Source organism: Pteropus medius, unplaced genomic scaffold (genome assembly GCF_902729225.1).
Source record: "Pteropus medius unplaced genomic scaffold, Ma_sr-lr_union100, whole genome shotgun sequence".
NCBI lineage: Eukaryota > Metazoa > Chordata > Mammalia > Chiroptera > Pteropodidae > Pteropus > Pteropus medius.
In genome coordinates, this window is record NW_024340699.1 from 13019992 (window position 1) to 13034897 (window position 14906).

The 14906-nt window shown below is 45.1% G+C and overlaps 1 protein-coding gene across 5 annotated transcripts in view; it reads right to left on the reverse strand.

Annotated features, from left to right (window-relative positions):
* LMTK2 (lemur tyrosine kinase 2) overlaps positions 1-14906 on the reverse strand; it is a 63614-nt gene that overhangs the window by 20229 nt on the left and 28479 nt on the right. For all 5 annotated transcript variants that reach the window (XM_039878419.1, XM_039878450.1, XM_039878428.1 and 2 more), the window contains exon 7: positions 6208-6341. In XM_039878419.1, coding sequence (XP_039734353.1) covers positions 6208-6341 — 134 coding nt within the window. The remainder of the gene's footprint in view (positions 1-6207; positions 6342-14906) is intronic.

The window sequence follows — 14906 nt, forward strand, 5'->3', positions numbered from 1 at the left end:
GTTCTGAGGCCGCAAACACACAAAGCTGAAGAAGAGAAAAACACAAAGGTGTAACTTCTTAATAACAGAGGTACCTGTTGACGTCAATGGCTGGTTTTGGTCAGGAAATACAAACATACCCAGTATATTTTTCCTTCAAGTTGAAAAACAGGTCTAGTGGGGAGGCTGCCAAACAACCCGGCCCTGAAAGGCTCTCCCAAGGTTCTGGCAGCAGTTGCTGTCGCCTCGGCTGTCAGGGACGGCACGCGGGTCGGCCGCCTGAGTGGGGCCGATGGACACGGGAAGTGAGAGTCCACGGTTCTAGAGAGCTCCCCCTCCCGACTCCCGAGGAAGCACCATCACCAGTTCTCGACTCACTAGAGGAGCGCTGGCCCATCTGCAGAGGGCTGTCTCTGATGGACAGCTCAGAGTGACTGCAGGCATTTTCAAAACCATCCACATCTCTATCTGTTACCTACTTATATGCTTTCCCAAATAAGCTGAATTCCTGATTAAAAAAAAAAAAAAGGTAACAAATGGCAAGCAAAATAATGGGAAGTTACTGAATATTCTTCTAGGGCTCAGCAGACACTATCTTGGGTGACGTGAGTAAAGGTGATCCGTATTTCACAGAAGACACAGCCAGGCTCAGGATTAAGCAATGTGGCTAAAACTGGGGACGCTGACGTGCAGGGAACGAACGACTCTGACCCCGAAGTCTCGCTCTGCTCACTCAGCATTCTGCCTTTGTCAGCCACGAAGGTTCGAGAAAAGAAAAATTCACTCCGTGGGTTCTGGAGAGACGACGCCACTGATGACTCACAGATGGGATGTAGAGCGCAAACAGGTACCAGCGGAAGGTTAAAGGGAGAGGGCCTTGATATGGGGTTTGAGAGCTGTCGCCCCGACTTACTGGGTCAGCCCTGACTGGCTGAGCGGCACGACATTTACTGTTGGACAGTCAGGCCTGTGTGGCGCTCAATTTCCAGTTCTGGCTTATCTTCCCGCTCGGAACAGCTGTAAAACTGGACAAAGCCTGTAAGGAAGTGCTTCTGGGGTGTCGGACAGTGGACAGCCCAGGGGTCCGGTTCTAGTGCTCGCGTGTCCATCAGAAACACTTGCGGGGCTCAGGAAGGTGCAGTAGGCCTGGGGTGGGGCCGAACTACCTACCAGACGACCCCCCAGAACCCAAGCCTGGACTAGGAGGCCACCTCAGGTCACAATCAAGGATGGCCAGCGTGTTTCATGTGTGCCATTTTCACAAGTGGCAAATCAGCTGGTCTTAACACACAGCTAGCATTTTCACTGGATCCCAAGACATTAATCCTCACGTGGGGCCTAAGGGCATCTAGAGAAATGGAACAGTTAATACTTTACATACCACTAACGATTTTAAACCGAGGGTCATAAGCCCAAAACAAGGTGGCCTGCCATGTGAAGACACCTTCCTTTTTCTTCTCTCTACTTGGCTCACGCCCAGCCTGCAGCCTGCTTCTCTCCCGACACACAACGCAGATGGCCCACAAGTCGGGAGCTTGTCCTTCCTGATCCTCTTAGGCACACACATACATTTTGAATAAACTGGGTTATATAAATGCTAGGTCTTTTCTGAGTCTTCCTGAAGCACCGTCTTTTAACGCGTGTTAACGAACTGGGAGGTATCATCTTGCTATATATTTTTCCATACTTATACACACAAAAGAGGAGATTAGGGAGCATTTGCCTTTCAAACATGCAGCATTAGGCCTCTATCTGCATCTTTTCTTCTTATTCGCGTGGAAACCCCCCCACTCGACCAGCGTGGCGGCCCTGAGCCTTCCCTCACAGCTGCGTGTCATGTGCACAGCGCAGATGCACTACCTCTAGTCCCGCATGACCGTTACGTTACCTTCGTCTCTTTTATTTTTTGCCACCACTTCAGACAATGCTGCAGTGGGCATTTCTAATGTGTGTTAGATATTTCTGTCAAGTTCCCGTGCTTCTATTTCCTGTGGGATTGAGTCTAGAAATGCAGTTAAAGGGAATGTATACATCTAATTATATAGTTATTGCACAATAGCTTTTAAAATATTTATAATGTATATGCAACATATGACACATATGCAACATGACAACTCCCTTCCCCTCCCATATCCCTACTAACAAAAGATGTAGCGATTCCTTTAATTTTTGAGTTTCGGTTACTTTAATTTGCATGTCTCTACCTACTTTTGAATTTGAATATCTTTTCAAATTTGCCTGTTTATATCTTTGCCTATTTTCTACTAGGTCATCATTTTCTTGTCAGTTTGTAAGAACTCTGTATGTGATACATGTTGGCCTTCTGTATTGCAGATTCATCTTCGTGACTCTGTTTAGTGACTTTGTGATATCTGTTGCTATATGAAGTATTTAATTTTTATATAACATTCAACCACATCCATCTTTTACTTTACAACCCCTAGATTTATCTTAATTAAGGAGGCCTCATATCCCTGGGTTACACATACAGTCTTCTGGTATTATACCAATAATACATTTAATTCTTTTATCTTTACTTTTATGTACAGGATGATGTAGGGTCCACTTATTTTCCCAAATAGGTAACTAACTGTGCCAGCATTTAATAAATAAGCCATCCTTTCTCATTGATTTGAAATGCCACTTGTGTCAGAGATTAACTTTCTCTTTGTACTGTGTCCTGTCCATTGATCTGTTTCTCTGCCAAAACTATATTGATTTTTATTACAGTGGCTTATTGTGTACTCTGATATCTGGTAAAGCGAGTTTCCTTTACTGCCCCAACGATTCATACTTAAATGGCTCTTCTAGACATTTCAGACATTTATTCTTCTCTGTGTAGCTAAAGAGAATTTCACCTACCCACCCCGCCCCCAAATCCTGTGAGGATTCTAATTGGAATTGTATTATTTATTAATTTTCAATTAATTGACATTTTTGTGTTGTCTTCCCATCATAAAACACAGTACATCTTTCCATTTGCTCACCTAAAATTTCATATCTTCATGTAGTCCTGTGCCTTTCTCACATAATTTATTCCCAAATGATTTATTATTGTGGCATTGTTGAGAACAGAATGGTTTTCTTCACCTTCATTTCTAGGTTATTATACTTAGTACAGGGAGAAACTGTACTGACTTCAGTGTATTTACCTTATAGCAAGCCGCAATAAATTCTTATTAATTTTATTTTTTAAAGAAACCAGTATTTGGGGTTTTCTTGATATACAAGATCGTGTCACCAGTAAAGAAGGGTGTTCTCTTCTTTTCCGATGACTGTTTTTTTTTTTTCACATATTGCTGGGTGAAATTAGCTGTGCTTCCTTAATGAGAATCATCAATAATTTTCTATTTCATGCCATCTTTTGCCATTGAAGTTACACTGGATTCATGAGCTATAAAAAATTCAGTCTTCTTTAGGTCAGAAATAGTTTTAATCCACCGATGTCATCTGTTCTCTAAAGGTTAGACAGAAGTCAACCATGAATCCTCTGGACCTGGTGACTTTTAAGTGAAAGCTCTTTAGTTATCTTTCCAGTTTAGCCACCTGACCCATGAAAGCCTTCCACTGCTTCCTGGGTTTACAAGACATTTAAATTGGTCCCTTTCACCTGCTGCCTCTCCTCACTTCTACGTGAAATACATCACGGGGGACACAAAGGTGAAGAGGATCGGCCCCTGCTTGGATTCAGCAAATTCCCCGTGTGCAAGAGGAAACGGGAAACACGCACGGGCAGCCACCTCCTGTAAATTCCTACTCGGCTTTCTTGACAGTGGCGTCGTCTTTCCCACCCGCCCTACGCGGCACTGCGGAGGTGACGTAAGCACACGCACGCATGCGCAGAGCTCTGGGTACGTCACTCCTTTGCCCACAAAACAAAGTCCAAAGGCCTCATCGTGGCACCCAAGGCCCCTGTAATTTGGCTTCAGGCGCCTCTCTATTTTTATCTTCCACGACTTCCCTTTGCGCCTCTTTAGCAGTCAAACTAGACTATCTGATATTTCCCTAAACCCCCTTTCCTTCTCTCTCCCACTCCCTGTCACCTGGGTACCCCTCAAGGCCACTGTCACATAGGTCTCCAGCAACATGAACCATGGAGAGGCCCATGCCTCCCGCTGGAACCGCTCTGCACTTAGCTCATTGCAGTGACCTGGTGGCGTCTCAACGGAGCTTCTCAGGAAGACTGACAGGCAGGGGACAGGAAGTCCCAGGCTCTCGGCCAGCCAGTGTGGAGCGTATCGCACTGGCAGCTTCTGCTGTTTACATGGCCTTCCCGAATGTCAGGTGTTCGACTTCAGAAATGCAGGCTACCTACGATCCAGGCAGAAGTCTCTTCTTAAACAATAAGTCAAAATCAAATTTAATTGGGAGTGCTTTATTCGATCAGCTTCCAAATGCAGCTAACAGCATTTAGTTGGACATGTGGGCCATTCTATTTTCGACCAACACAGAAAGTCTGACTTTGAGTCAGCCAATAAATACTCTAAATTCCAATTTAAAAATATGCTATACAATGTGCTACCAACAAAAAATAACTTAAAGCACAAAATTTAGCCCCAAATAGAAATTTTACATGAAATATGGTTATTTTTTAAAAGAAAATGAGACAGCTGTTAATGATTTCAAAATTTTTCTTTACCCTGAGTTGTTTGTTCCTGAATAAAATCTAAACCATGTGATTCAATTTATCATCTTTATCTGTTCTAAAGTTCACAGATTCTAAATAAAGTAAAACTTTCCTGAAGAAACTCACAGGAAAAATAACATTTCCTCTGACGTCTTTGCCAATTTTTAAAATACAATAGTCAAAACATACTTGGGCTTTAAACACGATTTCTAGATCTTTGATAATTTTCTGTTGCTGACTGTGATATGATATTCTTTCTCAATGCACCCATTCTCCAAAATCTAAAAATTCCTAAGCCAAGTAGTAGGTAACAATCTGTGTTTTACAAAAGATAAACAATACAAATATGCTGTGTACTACCTGTTATAGGAGATTAAAAATGAAATGTACGGTATCTCTATTACAAAAAAAAAAAAAAATAGATCAATTTTGAAGTTTCGTGTGAGGGATTCTATCCTGGGCCTGAAGAAGCCCATATTCTTTTGGGTCTTTTAAAAGGCACTTTTTCCGAATGATTTGCTCATTATGCAAGTCAAACAAGATATGGATGTGTAAGAAAAACGTTACTCACGTCCCCACTCTGAGGCGACGTTGAGAATGTGATAGGTGCTTCCCCCCGTCTGCTCACACGCGCGCACACGCCCTCTCTACAAATACAACCAAGTATTTTCTTATTTAAGAAAGATGGAGTCATTCTAGAAACATATTCCTGTGCAACCTGCTTTTTAAAAAATATACTTCATGGACATTCCTGCACATCAACATACACAGGTGTTCCTTTTCAGGTCTTTGGATTGTTAAGAGTTAAATAATTTAATTAAAATCAACTAAAGAGACACTGCCTGGTTTCCTGAGAGACTTAGAGAAATAATTTTAAACATTTTAAACATAAATTGGAGCTCAAAAAGGTGGGAGGGCAAGCAGAAATTTTCTTTTGGGTTCACAGAACTATCATCTCAGACAGGATTTCAAAACCTTTTGTTGTTTTGATTATGAAAATTACATCAACGGTCTGAACAAAATACGACTACATGCTCCTAAGAACTACGGCTGTTCAAACAAGGCCAGAAAGGCTTCCACGGAAATGTGTTTACCAGCTCCGGGGCTGCTTGCACCAACCCTGACCTCCCCCAACCCGGCTGCGGGCAGGCTCTCGGATGCTGGCCAGAAACTCACACTATGACCTTACACAAAAAATGTCAGCCTATCAGGTCCTCTCTTCCTCAACCAGGAACGTGACATGGGACACGCTGTGAGACCTAGCAATTATAATCAGAGCCTAGGGCTGACATGAAGCACACAAGAGGTGTCAGGAGGCAAACTGGGGCTGTTCATTCTCAGCACTGAGTGATATACAGCTGTTTACATTCTTCGAAGTTCTGGAAATGATTTCCAAACCTCGGGCTGCATTGAGACATTCTATTTCCCGGTAGTGGTTTACATGAACCCCAACTCAACCCTCACTCTGACACGAGGAGTACAGGCCAGGATCTGCGTGACGACCCGGGCGCCGACTCTCCGGCCTGCCCTCCCGAAGCTCCCACAGACCCTTTCACGAAGTGCACCCCGTCCCCGAGGCGCCCGCGAGCAGGCGGACCCACCTGTGCAGGAAGTGCAGCTTGTGCATGGCGGCCAGCCCCGCCGCGATCTCGCACGCCATCCTCTGCAGCAGCATGGTCTGCGCGTCCCCCCTCAGGTGCTCCTGCTCGCTGCGCAGGTAAGCCTTCAGGTCGCCCTGCAAAAATCCGTCCAGTGTGCTTTCAAAAGGAGGTGCGTGAACGAAGCACGTGGCAACTAAGCACATGCCTCAACGGGCATCAGTTACTAAGATTATTAAGAATCACTTAGATTTGAGCTTAATAAGGAGTCTCACTCTAAACAACTTCCAAATGACAAAGAGTCATTCCAATCAAATATTTCAAAGGTACAGAAAACACCATTCATCTTTTAGGTCCATTTCAACAAAATTAAACATTAGTTTACTTTTGTTATATAAATGCTCGTACAATAAAAGTTTAAAAAGAAAAAAAGGAAATATTGCAATGATGCACAATTTAAACTAAGTGTAGAAGTACAGAAATTTCCAGATAACTGAGAGATAGAGGTGATGATACGGAGAGTGAAAGACATGGCGCCGCTCACACGCCTCTAGCGGTCCCAGACGCGCGGCAAGAGATCCAGAGAGAACCGTCGCCACCGCACTCACGGGCGACAGGGGAGGGAACAAAAGGAAACCAGGTCGAAAAGGAGGGGAAAGGGCGTTCAGTGCTGGCACCAACTGCCTCGGGTGTCTGCCAGCTTCCCCAGGGCCCCGTGTGGCCCAGAGACCACTGTGAGAGAGAACATTCCAGTCCCTCCAGAAAAATTTACAAAGTTAATAAGACTGTTCGAAGGACAGCAGCGCGGGCAGGAAAATGGACAAATTCACATCCAGACGCCTGGCACATGCGCTTAAACGCGGGGCCCCGGGGCGCTCCCACGCGGGGCACCTGGGCGCTCCCGCACAGCGCCCCTGGGTCACCCCGTGGCTAGTTCATGACCTACTCAGGACTGTTTGGGAGGTTTACAGCATATCTGTTTTGGAGAATACACCTTTGAGGAAATAAATCTTCCACATTCTCTTACCACATGATTAAATATTTACTGATGTGATTTAATTCCAAATGAAAGCTTTATATAATCAGTTAATAACATTTAGACAGCAAGCCAACAGCTTTCTGTTTCCTTAATACGTGAGTCAAGGAAAGACTCCCGAGGAAGAAAGTTTTCCTTGACCAACCGAAGGATACACTTCTGATAACTGTTACCGAAGACAGCACATTTATCAAATTCCTCCCAGAAGAAAGCTCTAGAACACAACATCCCTTTGGAAACATTTGCCCACATTTAATAATACTAAGTACATTCTAACGTAACTTCTAGGTCCACTCTAAGAATCTAAATCTGTCTTCATTCCCAGCTTCGATGATCTCCGTATGAATGAAAACGTTCGCACCAATAACAGCACTATTTGAGTTTTGAGCAGTGTGCCAAGCACTGTGCTACGAGTCTTTCCACTCGTGACCTCAAATAATTCTTATAACTTGGAACACTTTCCAGATGTGGAACCGAGGCCTCAAGGGGTTAAGAAATTTGCCAGAGCTAATGAAATGGCAGGGCTGCACTCTGCTGTCCAGTTTGCTAACTCGTCAAGAAAGTCCTACTCACGAGTGAAGTAAGTCAGGACTGCAGATCTCATCGACTCATTTTACAAGAACGAACAAATGATAATTACCTTCGAGTGGATCGTGAGGAGGGCAGAAGCCCCCCAACGCATGGCACTGCTGGGCAGAGAGGCGGGCGCTACCTCAGTACCCACGGTCTGTCCGCTCACCACGCTTTATTTCTTCCCAAACACAGTGCTCTTTTTTGATTTGTTCCAAGTGCAATTACAAGCTGCTCTGCAGAAATGGACACCTTTTTTCCTTTTAAAAATACATGGCCCTCCCCACCTTCGCCCAGGCCACCTAAGCTCCATCCGGCACAGGAGTGGTGGGAATAAAGGCAGATTTGGACGACAATTAAATTAATCCATAAAAACCCCAGCGAAAAACTCCAGGCCTATGGGATTTTTATAAGGTAGATCATATGGAAACTAAATATGAAAACAAAGAGCTTAACTTTATTTACGTTACCAATGAAATGGAAATTTCATTTGTCTAACCCCTTTCCTGAAATATCCATCCAATTACCTTACACAAAAGTAGGATTAGGCTGTGCTGTATCTGGCCAACTCTCAAACGGAAGCTGCTGGCAAACAGTGACCACCACACAAGTGACTCTAGCCATGAAGGTGGACAACGCCCAATGAAGTGTAGTTCATTTTCAAGGTTATCTAAAGTTTACTCATTACCATTCACTGTTCTTAAAATATCTTCTCTCTGTAACTGATTCTACTCTCTTAATTTCACTAGAAGATAAAATGTGATAAACAAGATTTTGCTTATTAATGTTATTACTCCTAATGTTTCTAGTTTGGCAAAAAATAAAGCCTCCCCCAGCCCCACTGGGGAGATGACGTCGACAGCAGGACCTGGGGTGAGGCGCTGCCTTCACCTACCCAGGAGCCTGAGCGCCGCTTCTCAGGAACGAGACTGGTGATGGACTGTGTGGGAGTTGGGGTTAGTTCTCTGTTCTAGAAAGATCCTCAGAACTCTCCTCGTAGCACCATTTAAAAAGAAAACAGCACAAAAAATCCTTAATTACAGTAAAAACATGTATATTAAATAAGTACTAAATAGTGATTCATTCTATCCAAAAGAGACAAACCTGTACATAGACATCTGGTTTATTTATGCTTTAATGGTGCTTAGTGAGTAGACAAGGATTATTGCTTTGGTCTACAATTAAACACACACACACACACACACACAATACCACACACACACACACACACACACACACACACACACAGCACACACACACACACATGTCATTACACACACACACACACACACACACACCAGCAATTTATTCTGAAAAATAAAGTTTCCTTTATCCAAGTTTTTAAGTGTCTCAGATCCTCCCCGAAAACCCCAGAAAGAAAAATCTGTGACACTAGATGGCAGCAAAGTGCTAGGCTAAGAACAGAAGAGCAACCTGGACCGGCCTCTTGAATGGGTCATTCCGTGAATGACAGCCCTTTAAAGGGGTTACTCACAAGTGTCCTCAGGTCCAACATAAACTGCCATGAGGGCTTTATCCAGCTTTTTACGTGACACTGAGAACGATGAATTAATTTCAATACGATGTGAAAACTCAACAAGTACATAGCTTTATGATGAAGCTTTAATAGTCACTTATGTTTAATAGGATGAGTTGGGGGAAAAAGTTGTGATATTTTTAAACAAAAATTTGAATGGAAGAATAAATGAACGGCATAAACGGCCACCTACCCAGCACCTGCTGATGAGATAAAACATCAACATCATAGCCGAAGCCCCCAAGTACCCCGTGTCCCAGTCCCACCTCCCTCCAGCCCGAGGGCGCTCCTTAACTCCCACAAATCCTCTGTCTGCCTGTGTCCTTACGCATCACCGGCTGTGACTACGGGTTAGTCATCCTTGCCTGCGCCTTCCTAGGCTCAGTGTCATGGCGAGCCCATCCCTCTCTGCTCTAATGTTCAACCGCCTCTCAGGCAAACCCAACAAAGAACCCGTGGAGCCTCCAGTGCTCCACTCCAGCCCCGCTACCACCCCACTTTCCTCCTCTTCCCAGATAAACTGAAACGCCTGGGGTGCTCTGGCTGGCCCGCCTCCTGGCCTCCTACCCTCTCCAGCAAAACCCTTGCCCCCATGGGGCGATCGCTGACCACCTCTGCCACAAGCACGGTCACCGGTTCAAGTCTCGCCAGCATAATCAAGCAGCGGGCCCATCCCTGCCCCACCTGTCTCCTGGCTGTCCTCCTTTCTCAGGGTGCTTTACTGGACTGTCCCCTCTTGTGATCTGTAAGTTCTGGCACGCCCCAGGGCTCAGTCGTTGTCCTTTGTCAATGTGACACTCATTCCCAGGTGATTCTACCCACCTCAGGGCTTGGAAAACCATTGCTCAGATACATTTCTCTGGCCCGAACCCCTCCATCTCCAGAGTCACCTGTCCTCCTGCTGACCAGACACCCTTCCCTGGACTCCTTCAGAGGCCTCTCAGCCCTCATATGTCCTGTGTGACATCACCGATCTGCTCCTTCTCAGGAAGTGGTACCGCTGCTCTCCTGGTGGATCGGACCAAATCCAAAGACATCATTCTCAAGTCTGCTCAGCCTCTAGATTCCAATAATCAACCTATCCCCAGGTCCTGGATCTGTTTTCACACTAAATTCAGAATCAGACTGCCTTTTGCAGACTCCTCTGCGTTCACACAAATCCCAGGCACCACCCGTGTGGCTTCCTGCTTCAACCCTGAGCAGCCAGAGTGGGTCCTTCAAAACGTCATGACATTCCACTGCTTAAAACCTCCCTTTCCAGGTCCTACCTGGCATTTTGTCTGTCCTTCCCACTAAAAAGGGGTGGGACTCTGTCTAGCTGTGTCCCCAGAGCCTAGAACAGCACACGTTTAACAGTCGCCCCTCCACACCCAGTTCCCCATCTGCAGGTTCAACCAACCAGAGATCAAAAATATTTGGGAAAAAAAAGTTACTGACTTTTTTGCTGATGACATGTACTATGTAGTTAGGCCAATGGCTGCATCTGTACTGAATATGTACAGACTTTTTTCTTGTTATTCATCCCTAAACGATACAGTGTAACAACTTTTTATACTGTATTTAGATTGTATTAGATATTGTAAGTAATCTAGAGATGACTTAAAGTCTACAGAAGGGTATGCATGGGTTATATGCGAATACTACAGCATTTCATATAAGGGACTTGAACATGCACGGATTCTGGTCTCAGTGGGGGGGGGGCGGGAGGGGGGAATGTCCTGATACCAATCCACCGTGGATACCAAGGAATGATCGTAATAGCTTAATGAGTGGGAGAAAAAAAAATCTTACTGAGAAGTTCTAAAAGATGTTCCCTCAAATTAAAGTTAGGACAACCACCTTCCCCAAAGCAGTCCCATGATATCTCAATTTAACAATCTAATAATAATGAATTTAGGAGGAAGTACGTAATTTCAAATTTTTATTAGGTTTTAAATTTAGTATTTCATTACTTTGCACATTAAAGCTAAGTAAAGACAGTTAACATGGAAAGATTATATTTTAAGTAAAATCTAATTGATTCTGTTTGAAAGTATTACCTTTGTAACTAAGAAATGCAATAGATTTTATTGCAAGAATTGGGAGTCTGGATTATTTGAAAACCCATTCAGAGCATAATCAGATCGCAGAATGCATTTCTCCAGAGACACAATATAGACCAGAGCTGTCCAAGAGAAATGTACTATAAGCCACGTGGTCGTTTTAAATTTTCTGGTAGCGACGCCAAAACCATGAGAGAACAAACACTTCCCACCACGCGTTCACCTGGGCACCAACTCCAGGTTCGAATCTTGGTGCCCAGCAGTGATGACCTGTGACACGCGGGAGAGTCAGGGCGTCTGCAAGACACTCAGCCTCAAGAAAGCCAGGGTGGGGCGACGCAGGCATCGGGGAGGGCAGGGAGGCCTGGCCACAGGCAGTCAGGACAGCCTGTTAGCAAAGAGCCGGGGCCCGGGGCGCAGGGCAGTGGCCGGGCCTGGGGAAGGCGGGCAGGGCAAAGCTCCGTCTACGTCCTTCTCGCTGTCGACTCAGCTCGCGGTCTGGTCTCCAAAGTCGTCTCTGCTCTTCGCCCGGCTCATCTTTCCCAGCAGATGCCGACCTGCTTCTCCTAACATGGCACCCCTCACCCCCACAGACGCCCCGGCCTGGGCGGGATCCCCCTGGGGCTCTCCCCACACACGTCGCGCTTCCCACCGGGCTCTCCTCTGCCGAAGAAAGTCGATCGTTCACTCTCCCACGCGCTCAAACGCCATTTCCTTTGCGAAGCCTCCCTCAATATTCTAACTGGGACTTCTACTCAGATTTCCTCCACCACACGACTCAGACCTTAATAATTAATTACGATCAATTAATTTAAGTAACTGAAAATGAATAAAAATAACTACTGTTTCCTGAGCACTCACTACATGCCCAGCAGTCTACACTCATCCTCTCACTAATGGTCGGAGCTGTGGGGCGGGCAGTTCCAACCTCGCCTCACGGAGGTCTACACTGAGGCTCAAGGAGGTGAGGTCACTCTCCAAGGTGACACATCAGGAAGTGGCAGAACGAGCATCTGAGGGCAGACTTGCCAGCCTCTAGGGATCGGGGTGACTCACCTCTGTGTTCCCCAGGGCACTGTGCAGCTTTTTGTAACTAACAGGCACTTGATACGTTTTTGTCAATGAGTGATTCTTTACCCCAAACGAGTGACTCTTACCCCAAAAACAGATGCACGTGAGAGAACTGCGTACCTCCTATGGCGACGAGTTGTACACAATGCCCTGCGGTCACAGCTCCCTTCGTAAACGCCACACCATCAGCATTACTACTCAGTGGCCACAGTCCAGCCACCACACTCACTCAGGAGAGTCATTTTCTTTCATAAAAATTCTAAAGTGAAGCACTTTTCAAAACCAGACTGGTAATTCCATCTCACAAGGAATTACTTAAGTAAGTGCGAAAATACCCTCTCCTTTCTACTTGAAAGACGTTATCGCTGAGCACGATCACGGCCTGGTGACGACTGAAAGGGCCAATGTTCGTGCAGTAGCTCCTGACCTACTAAGGACGTGTGAAGACAGTGGCTCCTTTCACTGTGGCCGCAGCTGCTTCTTCCCAAGCCGGGGCTATTGCCCCCCGTCCTCTGGAGTCTCGCCAGCAGGCGGCTCTGCCTCAGATGACGCCCCTCAGCTCAGGCAGCTCCCCTCTCGGGCTCCATGGGCCAACCCCGGCCGACCATTCCCGACACATGGTCTCTGGCACCCAGAGACCCGTCCTTCGGCGCCAGTGACCCTGTCCAGGCCCTAGTCCTCGGTGCTGGTGAGCCTGTTCCCTCTGAAGTTCACTAGGGCCCGAAGGTGAGGAGTACGAAACTGCCCAAGGGGACAAATGTGACCTCTCGCTACTGGGCATGGGGGTGGGATCCCCGGATTAATGGCCTTCACTTTGACACGAGATTGGTCATCCCAAGCACTGACCTACAGATCTCCCAGGGAACTGGGGAATTTCTAGCCTCCTCCTGATGTAGGTAACACCTACAACAGCACCTTAAATAACAACAGGTAATCAACATCGATGTTTTTAAAATTGTGGTAAAAGTGCACGCATAACACAAAATTATCACCTCGACCACTTCTAAGTGCGCAGCTCAGGGGCATCGGGCACAGTCACACTGCTGTGCAGCCACTGTCACCACCATCCACGCAACAGAACTCTTCACCTCCCCAAACTGAGACTCTGTCCCCATTAAACATGCCCCCCATAGGGTGCCCATGGCAACCACTTTCTGTCTCTATGGGTTTGACTACTTTAGAGACCTCGTGCCGGTGGAACCGTACAGTATCCATCTTCTGTCTTATTTCATTTGGCATAACAGAATATCCCATCGTATGGATATACCCAATTTATTCATTGATGGACACTTGGGTCGCTTCTACCTCTTGGATACTGTGAATCGTGCTGCTATGAACATGGGCATGCAAATATTTAAGATCCTGCTTTCAATTATTTTGGATATATGTACTTAAAAGTGAAATAACTGGATCATATAGTGATTCGATTTTAACTTTTTGAAGAGCAATTACTACTTTTAAAATTTTATTGTTGATCTACGTACCACTGGGTAATACACTTAAACTGTAAATGGCTATTAGCTCTGCGCTGCCAATGAAAGCTTTTGGTGGGGACGCAGGCTCTTTCCAGATGTTGAGCTTTCAGGAGCAAACATTCCCCCAACACGACTGAGGAGAGTCACACAGAATGTTTCAAGAAGACACCTCTGTTAATTCTGGAGGGTTGTGTGTATCATCTTCACCCCAAAATATAAAAGTTAGTACAAATTGAGGTAAGTTAATATGCTTTGAATACACAGTCTAAGTTCTTGGAGAATATGCATTTAAATCTAAGATCTAAAAGTACCAGGGGAAATTTTTATAAAAAGAATGGTGATTTAACAAAAAATGTTTATTATATTTATATAAAAAACAATGTAAATGACAAAGGTATAAAAAACACTCTAGAATCTTATCAATACTGGGTTGCTTATGATAATTGTTAAAGGAGCTTACTGTGTATTTCCCGACATTTTAGGTGTTTCTTTATAAAGCAGTTTAAACTACTACTCCCCAAAAGAAGAGGCAGCTTCATTAAAGAACAAACTAGACCCGCCACCTGAACCCGCAGAAGAAAACATTAAGCTGAGCACCCAGGCTCTTACCTAACTCCAGAAGAAAACAGCAACTTTCAGGAATGGACACAGGGGTGAAGGACAGGAAAATGCCAAAATCTATGAAATAGTTTTTAAAACCACCTCGATGAGCCTGGAAACGTGGTGTTTCAAGTAGATGAGGATTCCTGCTAACTTCTGTTACATTCATTCATGAAAAGTCTCTTAATTGTTATTTGTAATCAATATCAGGAGCTCAGGGACCTAAAGTAAAGGTACCATTAAACATCTCAGAAACGTAGAATTCTGACAAGCAGACGTGTCTCAACACATAAAAATGCACCTTTCTGGTCTTTTTTTTTTTTCTCAAATGCTGTGTCACTGGGTCACATAGAACTGAACAAAAAGGAGCT